General features: G+C 29.0%; 3 protein-coding genes across 3 annotated transcripts; 2 read left to right on the top strand and 1 right to left on the bottom strand.

Moving 5' to 3' along the window:
- Positions 1-28: 28 nt before the first annotated feature.
- On the top strand, positions 29-1757 carry rswl (roswell). The gene is made up of 3 exons (XM_035081182.1): positions 29-649; positions 720-1269; positions 1381-1757. Exons 1-3 carry the CDS (start codon positions 285-287, stop codon positions 1723-1725), a joined length of 1260 nt encoding a protein of 419 aa, XP_034937073.1. The 5' UTR covers positions 29-284; the 3' UTR covers positions 1726-1757.
- A 7-nt stretch (positions 1758-1764) lies between these two features.
- On the bottom strand, positions 1765-4936 carry Fbxl4 (F box and leucine-rich-repeat gene 4). Its single transcript, XM_035081181.1, has 7 exons — positions 4590-4936; positions 4168-4261; positions 3654-4104; positions 3159-3405; positions 2722-3082; positions 2336-2663; positions 1765-2198 (listed from the first exon to the last, which is right to left on the bottom strand). Exons 1-7 carry the CDS (start codon positions 4815-4817, stop codon positions 1853-1855), a joined length of 2055 nt encoding a protein of 684 aa, XP_034937072.1. The 5' UTR covers positions 4818-4936; the 3' UTR covers positions 1765-1852.
- Positions 4937-5318: 382 nt separating this feature from the next.
- On the top strand, positions 5319-10106 carry Cals (calsyntenin-1). Its single transcript, XM_035081123.1, has 4 exons — positions 5319-5605; positions 6781-7063; positions 7146-7957; positions 8024-10106. Exons 1-4 carry the CDS (start codon positions 5506-5508, stop codon positions 9682-9684), a joined length of 2856 nt encoding a protein of 951 aa, XP_034937014.1. The 5' UTR covers positions 5319-5505; the 3' UTR covers positions 9685-10106.
- The last annotated feature ends 2394 nt before the right edge of the window (positions 10107-12500 follow it).

The following is a 12500-nucleotide window of genomic DNA, read 5'->3' as shown; positions in this document are numbered from 1 at the left end:
TATGACTTATCGAATAATAATAAAAAAAATTAAATTAAAGACTGTGCGACCTATAGGGGTAAAAATTCTCTAAAAAAGTGTGAATTTTTTTCTATTTTTGCAATTGTGAGTTGAAAATTGCCACCATGTGGCACTACACTTCAAAACGAGAGAACTTCCTATCATAACCTCAAATGTCTTAAAAGTTTACATGTGACGCAGCGTTAACATTAACCTTTTTCATCAAGCTATGTTGAGTACTTTTTTTTTACACAATTAGTTAAAAGAATTTTTTTGATGAAAAAATGAATACTATTCGAATAGTGATGTTGCCCGTGTTGAGAAGAGTGTTGTCACCTAGTAATAATCGAACTACAAAACAATTTGTACAAAATTCAATTTTAGTATCGCAAATAATCAATGTACCTCAGAGAATTTCTTGTTATTATTGCACTAAATCATCGACAAGCTTGCAAAGTCGAATAGACAAAGATTTACTTGCCCGTGAAAAGTTGGAAAAATATTTGGAAAATCCTGAAAATAAAAAACAATATCAAATGATTCAATTAGAAATAGAAGTCATGCGACAAAACGGTGAGAGTGTACCAAGTCATATAAAAGACCGGCAAATGTTAGAGCTCACTTTATTAGATTCTCGAAGTAAAAGAAAGTAAGTCTCTTTAAAGATTAACTTAATAAAATGTCATTAATAATTGTTATTATGTATTTATGTTAAATAGGAGATATTTAGACTTTTTATTTGGCATTGAGAAAAAAAAAGAAAATCGGAAAATGAAAATTAAAGAAGCTGAGCTTCCACAGGAACAAAGTAATATACCGAATTATCTACAGTATAAACTTGGATGTAATTCACCTTTTTTACGATACCGTGAAACCAACATAAATAAACTTTATAATTGGAATCTTATGAAAGCTATGATGTATGGTCAAAAAGTTATTATGGATTGTGGCTTTGAAGAGAACATGAAAAGAGCAGAAGTTAAAAATTGTGCTAGACAATTAATGCTGGCCTTTGCTACAAATCGTGTACATCCGAATCCTTTGGATATTACATTTTGTAATATCAACAAAAATGGTTTGTTATATGAAGAGTTGTTGAGTTATATACCAACCATGAACGATTCTAATTTTCCATTGACTGTAAGTGAACAATCATATTTAGATTTATTTGATCGTGACAAATTAGTATATCTGACACCAGATAGTAATGATACATTGGAACGTTATGATTATGATTCGATATACATTATTGGTGCACTCGTTGATAAGGTAATTATTTTGTTCTATTGAATTATTTCTCGAAAGATATAAATATATGAATATTTCAAGTTATCAATAATTAGTTAAAATAAATGTTCTTTATTACTATTTTAATTTTAGGTATCTGGCCGATCAGATACATTAGCTAAAGCTAAACGAGAACGTATTCGTCACGCCAAATTACCCATTGATAAATATCTACGTTTTGGTGCTGGTGCGAGAAAAAGTTTGACGTTAAATCAAATGATAGCAATACTTGCTGACATACAACACACTCAAGATTGGACTTATGCATTTAGACATATACCAAAAAGAAAATTGTATGAATATAAGTTGAAAGATATGGAAAATCGGATAAAGGAATTTTGCGCTGAAAATAAATACACATCGTTTTCAGTGTATGGTAAAAAAGAAATAAATGAGTTTGACATAAAATCAAGAAAAAAATTTAGATATAAAAAATAAGTATCACTGATAGCAAAGACGTAATAATAACATTTTTTGTTTTTTTTTAACAATGTTTATATTTAATAAAATAATGTCTTTAATGATTATATTTTAGTTAATTTAACTTAACTATATTTACATTCATTTACATATTATCTCCAACATGAAAATCGGTTAGTCTAAAACTTCGTTTTATCGATACGTGTGGATATAATTCTCGCCATTCTTCTATTTTAGTATCACTTATGGAATCACAAAAGCTAAGATCTATTAATTTTAATTTAGGACAACACAATAAAAAACGGATACAGATTTCCGGAGTAAGATATCGTGCTCCAAGTAAATCTAATTGTTGTAATTGATGACACAAAAGTAATGGTTCTATATCACGATCACTTAAATTCCTAAGAGCTGTAAGAAAAACCTTTTCTAAATGACGACAAGTAGCAAAAAATATTCTTAAAGCATCTCCAATGGCGGTGATTCCAGTGCTAAAAAAAAATTTTAAGTTAACATGTGTTTATAAATATTTATCTTTTATTTATTAATGGAAAAGAAAATAGGTAAACATTACCCTACAGTATAAAATACTGTATATTAGTCTTTACCATGAGTAATGTATTCTTACCACCAACCGAAATCAACTTCACGTAAGTTGACACAGGAAGAAAGTGTTCGGATTCCAGCCGAAGTCAGGGTACGAATTTTCCAGAAATCAATACTTTCTACATATGGACAAGAGCAAGTAATTTCTTCTACCACCACATCCATATTTAAATAATCAGTCAGCCCTGCTAAATTCAAATGTCTCATACGAGGATTGTTTCTTAATATTAAACATAAATTTGAAGTTTCTATCAAAGTTCTATATAATTCTAATCGTTCAAGATTGTTTAATTTACTTAAGTAATAGAATCCATCATTTGTTATTGCTGTACAGTGACGCAAACATAATTCTGTAAAAATAAGTAGGAATATAACATATATTATAGTAATAACAATAAAATAATTTACCTTTTAAATATTCACAAGTAGTTGATATTGTTTCTATCACAGAATCATTAACAAACTGACAACAGTTTAATCGTAGATGTGTCAAATGATGCCCACATAGAGTAAAAAAATTAGCAATATTTTGTGATTGTAGAAAATTATCATTTCCACACCAAGATAAATCAAGTCTTCGTAAAAGTTGACACTTGGGGATAAACAATTCCAGAGTTCTTGTATTGAAACAATACCAATAAGGCTTCAAGTTGAGACTAGTGTACAGTAGAGTATCTTGTGCAATCATGTTGAAGTATTTATTGACTCTACTAATTCGTGATAGTGACTTCAAGTCTAAATTACTTAATATTTTTAGTATCATTTCATCCTTTAAACATATCAAATGATTTTAATTAATAAAATATGTAGTTCCTGAAAAATTATTATGTAATAATTATAATTACCGGCAATATACAAAAATTTCCACAAGATTTACTGAAGCATTGATTATTTACAGATTTAACACAGGTTGTTAGTGGCTGTGTCGTTGTTAATGCCGATGAATTGTTGATGTCTTTTATTAATTTTAGAAAATCATCTTGTAAAAATCGTTGTAGAACATTGATAGATTCACTGATTGGTGGAAGATGTTGGCAGTTCAATTTGATTTGAGATACTAGTGTCCCTTTTAAATCATTATCAAAAATTATGCTGCAATAAAATTGTATGTATTTAAAAAAATTAGAAATTACGTTGAACTACTTTTGTTTAATAAATTAACTCATTGCAAGTAACTTCAATATTTAATGAAATCTTCAAACATTATTCGTTCTTTCCAATCTAATATTCACATGAGATCATTTTCTAAATCAAGTCTTTGTTAAAAATCGGTTTTTTTCAAGAAATATTATAAGTTACTTAAAATGACTTAAAAAATAATTATGAAATAAGAATAATACTTTTTATAAAGAGCGCAGTATCTTGGAAGATCAGATTTGAATACCTCTAAGTCATAATTAATTTTTAAATTATCAGGTGTCAAATTGTATAAATCATTATGATTTGCATAATGACTACCTAGTTGTTGTAACAAGACACTGATGGTTTGAAAATTATCATGTGGAAGCAACAACTCGGTTGTTCCAATCAATAATACTGCATCTAGTTCAGTATAATAATCCAATAAACTGTGATTAAATTCTATTCGTAAAATTTTAGTTTTAAATTTGCATGAATTTAATGGTGGTGAAAATATCCGTGGCTTATGAGATATTTTTTGTGGAAATCCAGACCATAGTTGTAACCAATGACCAGAAGAATCTCTTGCCCATATTTTGATTACACTACCCGGATTATATGTTTCATAAATCGATACTCTAATAGGATAAACTTCTGTGTAATATTCAATATCTAAAATTTAAAAAAATATCATTTAACAATATTTATTATAAGGATTTTGTAGTATTTACGTACCAACATAATCGTGACTGTCAATGAGTTCGTTATTTTGATACATGTAATCCGTTGATCGTGATGGTGCATGATCCCACCAATTTCCATACGTTCTCTGTTGAAATTTAAATTTTAAATAAATAATATTACCCAGAGTTGTTAAGTATTAAAAATAAGTTCTTTTATTATTAGTTATTATACATATAGCATACATTATTTTTTATATAAGTTTTTTAGAGCTGTTTTTAAGAATAAAGCATTTTTAGCATTTCTTCACAATGACAAAGAAAGTTTGAAGCCCTGAAGATTATTCGTAAAAACATCTGTTTCAAAGTACTATCTACAGTACCACAAAGGTGACTTTATATTCTGGGAAGGTATTCAATATGATGAATGCAAGCAAATCCATGAACAAAAGTAAATACAATACCGATTCGACTCACCATAACAAAAGCCTGCGGAAAGTCTCCATAATTTGGGAATTTGGAAGGACTTCCAACAAGATTATATGCAGTATAAGAAATACTAATATTACTTCCATACTGAGAACTAAAACCTCTTACTCGTTTTACATATTGTTCAACAAACTTCACTAAACGTTTTGGTTTATCGTTATGATTATTTTCAATTATTGGTACCAAGTCTATTTTGATATTCTTATTTGTATTCATGTTAGAATCATATTGATTGTAATTTTTTGGAGTTTAATTTTAGCATAAAAACAAAACAATGTTTTTTTGATGTATTTTCTTTATGTCAACTACAAACCATTGTGAAGGACATGCGCAATTATCACTTGTTGATGCTTTTCATTGTTATCGACGATATTTTCTATTACCAACAGAGATGATGGGATAAACTTTTAGTTCTTGTAACAACCGCATGTGGCGGGAAGTCAAAATTAACTCTAATAAAAATAAAAACAAAAGTCAAACTCCGATAATCACAATCCAATATTTTAAAACAAAACAATAATATTTGAGATTACATATTTCAAATAATAGAGACAATTGTGCGTTTTTAATTTTTGTATTGATAAGAGATAAATAGAGACTACCTAAACAAAAATGGTTGACTTTTTGATCTTTATTTGCTTAGTGTATGAAAATAGTTGTACTTCCGGTTTGCAGAGAGCGTCAATGATCCGACAAATCGCAGTGAGAAGAGGAACATAGCCTCCCCAGTAGCAGAAACTGAAAGTAGTTTTTTAACAAATCGATATCCTCATTAAAATATTGACTGTGTGATTGTATACTGTCGCAGACAAGTCTAAAAAAAACTGTAATGTATTTTTAACAAGTTCATGTGGGAATAATTATTTCTCAATACACTAATCATTGACTAATTATCAATAAAGACATGTTTATAAGTTCAAGTGTGTTTTACATCATTTTAGTCATAGGATATTCATATGCTAGGCTTCAACCCTGGTCACCAGCTTCTTTTAACAGCGATGATGGTATTTTTACCTTTTATTAACTATGTTGCAAATGTCTTATTTTTTGTTTTCATGTTTTTAATCGTATATGTCTTGTGTTTTATCGTTTTTTTAATATTTAACAGTTTCTGAAAATTCGTACAGACATATGCAAATAAAATATATAATATATGTAATGATGTATGTATGTATGCATATACATGTACAGGTATATATATATATATATATATATATACATTAATAGAAATATTTCTCAGAAAAACTCTGAAATTTATGCGCTTTTTACACGATTTACGCAATTCTATTTAAAAAAAACTTTCCATAATTTTTATTTTTTTTCAGCTTGATTGTAAATTTTTCGTGTTGTTTTCTTATTCCTATTTAGTTTATAATAAAAAAAAAAAATTGTAATGTCAGTTTGCAATTTAATTAGAGAATATATTTATTAAAAAAAAAAAATTTTATTATAATTATAATTAAAGTTCATGAAAAAATAATATAGTTTGTAGAAAATCGATAAAACTCTTTTAAAAGTCCTTGAAAACAATCAATATTTTATATTTTATTATTTTTATGAAATATATATATTTTTTTGTAACTGTTTTCCAAATTTTTATAAAAATTTAGTAATCAATATAAACATATATATATATGTATATATTGATCAAATATTTGTATATTCCGAATGTAATGACAGTATATACATATTGATGAGATTAGATGAGTGTCATAAACCTAAAAGAGTTGGTAGTGATAAGTAGATATGATCTAATCTGATCACACCTAACTAAAAATTATTTTTGAATAATATCAAATACATTTGAATTTTAACCCCTCAACAATCTACATCCATTTCGTTAGATTTCCAATAAATCTAAGTTGATTAGATTAAATCAAATCAGATGTTAAAACTATTTCTTGAATTACTATGAGTGAATATTTACTGTAATTTAATATTTTGGGTATTAATAATTGATCATAAATCTTAACTCCCCTCAACTAGTTGACGTTTTTAGTATGATAACGATCAACGAGAGTGAAACATAATAAATATCAATAATTGAGTAGTTTACCCCATTTATTGTAACTTTGTGAATCATCAGATTACATAACAAATTATTATTAAATATTAACTTTATTGATATTTTGGTAAAATTGGAAAGTACTGATAATTTTTTTTTTTTTTTCTGTAACAGTTCCTTATTTGGATTTAAATTCACTTGACAATGGATACCATGGTCTCATTAAAGAAAATGAAACTCTTGTTGAAGTCACACCCCAAATTCATGCATTGGGTGCAACAATATGTTCATATCGTATTGTGAATAAACATCATGGTGATGCACCATTTGACATAACTCTCAAAGAAAATGGTTATGCGGAATTACGGGCTTTACAGGAAAAACTCAATTGTAAAAAGCGTCGTAATTATAAATTCGACATTGCTGCAGTGGCTTGTAATGGAGCACAATCACAAAAGTATGCTCCAATTTCTAATAACTATTTTTTTTTGTTTTTAATTAAACTTACTAACAAACTAATAAATAATTTTTTTGTTTAGTGTAACTGTACATATAACTGTAATTGATGTGAACAAGTACGCGCCGCAGTTTTTGCAGCCTGCTTATGTAAGTACAGTTGATGAAGGTCGGCTATATGAAGAAGTAGTTCGTGTAAAAGCATCAGATCGTGATTGTACCCCTAAATTTGGTGATGTATGCAAATATGAAATTCTTACTGCTGATCAACCATTTGTTATTGACAATGAGGGTGTTATTCGTAACACAGAACCACTGGATTATGAGCGGTCACATAATTATATTTTGAGTGTTGTAGCGTATGACTGTGGTATGAAACAGTCATCTCCTGCTATGGTAACCGTTAAAGTAAATCGAATTTGCTCACCGGGCTGGCGTGGAATTCCAGAACGAGTTGATTATGCTCCTGGCGCAGGACCCCAACCACTAATTCCATCTGCAAGACTTGAGTTGTGCGATGCTCCTTGCATATTAAGAAATATTCGCTCAACTTTAACTCTTGCCACTGATCATATTGGAAAAGGCTGTGATCGTGATACTTATAGCGTACAAAGTCAAAGAAAACTTTGCGGAGCATCTAGAGATAGTGTTGACTTATTACCTACTCCAGGACCCAATACCACTTGGACTTCTACACTTTCTCGAGATGAAGGAAGAGAAGCGGATGAAATATTCGAATTCGATGGCATCAATTCAGCCGCTATAATACCAGCTGATCGATTAGACCATACTTTGGCACAAAAATTCAGTATTGGAGTTTGGATTAAGCATCGACCTCGACTACGGCAAGATATTCACGATAAGGAGCATATTTTATGTGCTGCAGATGATCATAGTAAGTTTCTGGTTTTTTTTTAATCTTTTTCTTTTTTTAAATTGACTAAAAAAATTTATTTTACAGAAATGAACCGCCATCATTATGCCTTCTTTATCCGAAACTGCCGACTAATACTTCTTTTGAGGCGTGATTTTTCTGAAAGCGATCCTAACATATTCCGCCCAGCTGAATGGCGATGGAAAATTCCTCAGGTATGTGATGACCGATGGCACCATTTTACTGTTCAAGTAGACTTCCCTCAAGTAACGCTATTTGTGGACGGTAAAGAATGGAAAGCAGATGAAAAAAATCCTGAGGTAATTGACGATTGGCCATTACATCCAGCAAAGGGTGTAAATACTACCCTAGTTGTCGGTGCATGTTGGCAAAGTTCTGAAAATAAAACAAAACATCACTTCCGTGGTTATATGGCTGGTCTGTCAGTACTTATCGGACATAATGAGAAACCGGAAGTATTAACATGTCTACGACGTTGTCAAGAGGGTGTTCATGTGCCATCTATGGATTTACTTCAGCCTGGTACACAACTACTAACTAATTCTGATTTAACTGAAGTACGGATTGATGGTGATAATCACACAAATGTAGAAACGCTTTTACGTCGTATTGGCTATTTTAATACACGTCGTTTTCCAACACCTGGTCGTCGTAATTTCCGAATCGATACAAGTATTTTATGTGAGGGAAACGAAGCGCGTCCATTAATAATTCCCTCAGTCCAATCTTATGTTACTGTATTGCCATCTCCACGTCCAGGTATTACTGTAAATGGAACAGCCTTTATTGCACGGGAATATACTGATTTCCGTACCGGTGTTCGAATTTTCCCAGATACTAAAGTCACTGCAGGTTCCGCTGCTCGATTAGATGCATGTGCTGTAAGTGTTTATCCGAGTTTAAATCCCGATCATGAGTCTTTAGAATTACCTATTGATACTCTTCATCAATTCCGATCGATTATTGCAAGAACTGACCGTGACGGTGTAGTATTGTCAGGCGCAGATACTCCTTATAATTATCAAAAATTAATTAGATCTATTAAATATACTAATCATAAACCAGCTTACTATCTTGACCGTGTATTTAAATTAACGTGTTCTGAGCTAAGCGGACGTTTCGCTAGCAACGAATATGTTCAAACTCTGGCCGTAATTCATCCTAAAGAGAAACCAACCTTTGCGCCGCAACCTACTTTAGAGCTTCCACTTATTTCAAAAATACTCGAGCCATTACCAGGACATGCACAATTATCACATTATCATGCTGAAACTCCTGATGAATATGCAACTACTGCCCTACGAGAAAACACTAAAAGTATTACTGGAACAGGTGGAAGTCATGCAATAACAATTGTAGCTGCTGCTTGTATAGCCTTTTTGTTACTTATGGCTATTGTGGGAGCTGCTAGAGTTAGAGGAGCAACTAAGGGACGTCGTACCGCTGGAGACGAGCTTGCAGCTGAAACTGAAATGGCCTGGGATGATTCAGCTCTTGCCATAACAGTTAATCCTATGGAACATTTATCTGAAAATAATTGTAATACATACATTCGAAGAGATGAAGATGCTGAAGACTCAATAAGCTCTGACTCTGAAGATGATTCGTTCCATGATGATGATTTAGACACTAGTGACTGTGAAAATGATTGTGAATCATCGAACAAACAGAGTCACCGCCATCACAACGTTCCACATGATCTTGAATGGGATCATCGTGACGTTTAATTTAGGATATACTTCACAGATTGATTATGTAAGCGATCTGAATTTGTGAATCAATACTTGAGAAGGTACTGAATACAAAATTAGAGGAAAATATATCAATTTAATTTCAAAGTTAAAGGGGGGCAATTTAAAAAAAAAAAGATTTTCACAAACTAATTTTTTTTAACTCGCTCTTTTTTGTTTTATTTGTAAAGGATTACAAATATATTTCAATCATGTGACGTTATTTTTATTTTTAAGAATGCAATAACGGATGTTTGAGTAATATTAGAAGAGAAATTTTACAATTTGAGCCTACTCAATTACAACAAGAAAGATGTTTAAGATTGTAGTGATGAAGAATATAAAATCATCCTAAACATCACATTGTATCCGTCCCTAAAGATGGAATTTTTTAAAAATATACCTATAGTAACCACTTACATACTCTGTTTAAGCACGAATCGTAACGATTTATTATTAAAATTTGCACGACATTTTAATGGTTGAATTTTATGTCTACGATGAGGAAAAAAATTTGTATCATCAATACTTTACAATTTTCACGGTGTACAAGTTGTCATCCATATTTAATATAGTCTTTCAGCTGCTATTTTTATATATTTTTCTATGTTTTTATCATGATTTTTGTGCAAGATATAACACACTAGCATGGAATAATACCACAACATAAATTTTTTAAGTTATTTTTTACATATCATATTAAAGTAACTAACATTTTTCTACAAAGAATAGGAAGAATAGAAAATTTCATACATGAATTTTTAATTTTTAACGATTTACATATAATACTATGTAAAATCTCGTTTTTTATCTTAAAAAGTTTAAAATCCATAAACTTACTTTCAGAATAATTTATAATTTTATTTCATTAAAAAAATGTTACCATAAATTGTAAAGAATATCTTAAAACTTGTTTGGTGTCGAATAATTGAACATTTATCTTTTATATCTTGCACATAAACTATCTTATTTTTTTTTTTTTTTTGAATTTTTTATTGGAAATTAAATTCATTTTGTACATTATTACGAAATTTAAAAAAATATGCATTACACAAAAAATAATTCATAGATTGGTATGAACTATAAATCAACTCTTTTGAATGATCTATTTTATTTCTAGAAGACTAAAAGATAAAAATTTTCTAGATTACAACAGTTTATTTTAGAATCGATTTTGAAGGAAATAAAAAATTGAAAATAACTATTATTAAAAACAATGTGATATTTGAAGTCTGTGTATATGCACATAATATATTGAAAATTATTATTTATATAAGTTTCAACAGAATAATAAACAGCTATTATACACATTATTGATTATTCCAGTAAAACTAACAACAGATGTAGTAAATAAACTACAATAAATAATAAAATTTTGGTTCATGAGCATATTTTTTTTTTTGTATACTTTTGATATATCTACTGAAAACCTCGATATTCATCTGAATAATTATTTATCGTAACCGATTTGCAAGTAATTATTTTATTGATTTACATCAAGTTGATTACATTATGGATGACAGTAATAAAAATAAACTGGTACAGGTAGTACAGTCACAAATGAAATCTCGGTCATATTGGAATTAAAATAAGTGAATAAATTAACTTTGATCATAATAATAATAACAATAATAACAATAAGAATAATAATAGTAAGAATAATAATAATAATAACTAAAGTAGCGATAATAAAATAAAGAATAAATGAAATATGCTTGCCTTGATTTGCTATTTTCGATGAATTCCATGACTTCACACACAGCATTACAGTCATATTTTATAATTGTGCATGATTTTTTTTTTTTTCGCTCAAATAGTTAGTATATAAGTATTACACAACCGTAGTGCTATATGAATAAAATTGAATAATTTCACTATTGATACTTTGTACTTGATCTTATAAGAGCTCTATCAGGATATCACTGACTACAGTAATAGGAACTTACTATAATTGAATGGAGAAAATGAGAATTAAACTTATATACAACCCGAAAGTGTTACAGCTAATTTTGGTTAGAATAGGACTTTCTGTAAAAAAAAAAAAAAGATTATACTTAAGTGGTTGAACAAACCAATAGATGGATTAATTGTGAAAATTAGAGAAAAGTTAAGGATTGAATAGAATAAAATTATTTTTCAACCTCAAATAAAAGCATTTAAATTATAAAAAAGTAAATTCTTATTTTTTATACATTTTTTGGTTTTAATTATCCATCGATTGGTTTGTTTACTTCAATCAACTAAATTCCTTCTACTGTTGTAAATACGAGTCAAGCCTGTTTATTATATAAACTTAATTAACAACTGTTTATTTTCTAAGTAAACAATGAATGTTTTTTTTTATTCAATATTGACAGTTTTTATACTATTTTGGATTAATTATTTAAAATGTAGGATTCGGGTTAAATTTTTTTACAATAATGAATCAATTCTTTATAAACTAGAACAATTTATGAGTATTTTATGATAAAAAGGTTTGACCACACCCAATCATCACTTATGTCATGAGTAATTATATAAAGATATATTAATTTTTTTTACGCATCTACTAACATATGGAAAACTAAACAATAGTGTGTAGGGGTTAGAAGACAGTTTCCCAACAAATAACAATTAACAGACCTTAGCAACTCTATGTAAAGAAAGTTCAGCATATGCGCTGGTTCAAAAGAATAACTTTTTTAAAGCTTTATTTCTTGTATTGTTATATTGTTTTTTTATAGTTGCTTTTGCAGTTTTTTTGAAATATAAGTTGTGTTCAATAAAACTTCCAACATATCAATTTTAGTCTAATAAATCTACGAATTAAGATC

Source organism: Chelonus insularis, unplaced genomic scaffold, assembly GCF_013357705.1.
Source record: "Chelonus insularis isolate UGA/USDA-ARS -01 unplaced genomic scaffold, ASM1335770v1 contig_321_pilon, whole genome shotgun sequence".
Lineage (NCBI taxonomy): Eukaryota > Metazoa > Arthropoda > Insecta > Hymenoptera > Braconidae > Chelonus > Chelonus insularis.
The sequence above is the reverse complement of the archived record's forward strand: the minus strand, read 5'-3'. Positions and strand labels throughout refer to the sequence as shown.

Coding starts and splice junctions, on each gene's coding strand:
- Fbxl4 (XM_035081181.1), bottom strand. CDS start 4,817: ATGAATACAAATAAGAATATCAAAATAGACTTGGTACCAATAATTGAA. Junction 2,664..2,721: donor TACTTGTGAATATTTAAAAG/GTAAATTATTTT, acceptor TTATTTTTACAG/AATTATGTTTGCGTCACTGT. Junction 2,199..2,335: donor GAAGTTGATTTCGGTTGGTG/GTAAGAATACAT, acceptor ATTTTTTTTTAG/CACTGGAATCACCGCCATTG.
- Cals (XM_035081123.1), top strand. CDS start 5,506: ATGTTTATAAGTTCAAGTGTGTTTTACATCATTTTAGTCATAGGATAT. Junction 5,606..6,780: donor TTCTTTTAACAGCGATGATG/GTATTTTTACCT, acceptor TTTCTGTAACAG/TTCCTTATTTGGATTTAAAT. Junction 7,064..7,145: donor AATGGAGCACAATCACAAAA/GTATGCTCCAAT, acceptor TTTTTTGTTTAG/TGTAACTGTACATATAACTG.
- rswl (XM_035081182.1), top strand. CDS start 285: ATGAATACTATTCGAATAGTGATGTTGCCCGTGTTGAGAAGAGTGTTG. Junction 650..719: donor GATTCTCGAAGTAAAAGAAA/GTAAGTCTCTTT, acceptor TATGTTAAATAG/GAGATATTTAGACTTTTTAT. Junction 1,270..1,380: donor TTGGTGCACTCGTTGATAAG/GTAATTATTTTG, acceptor TTTTAATTTTAG/GTATCTGGCCGATCAGATAC.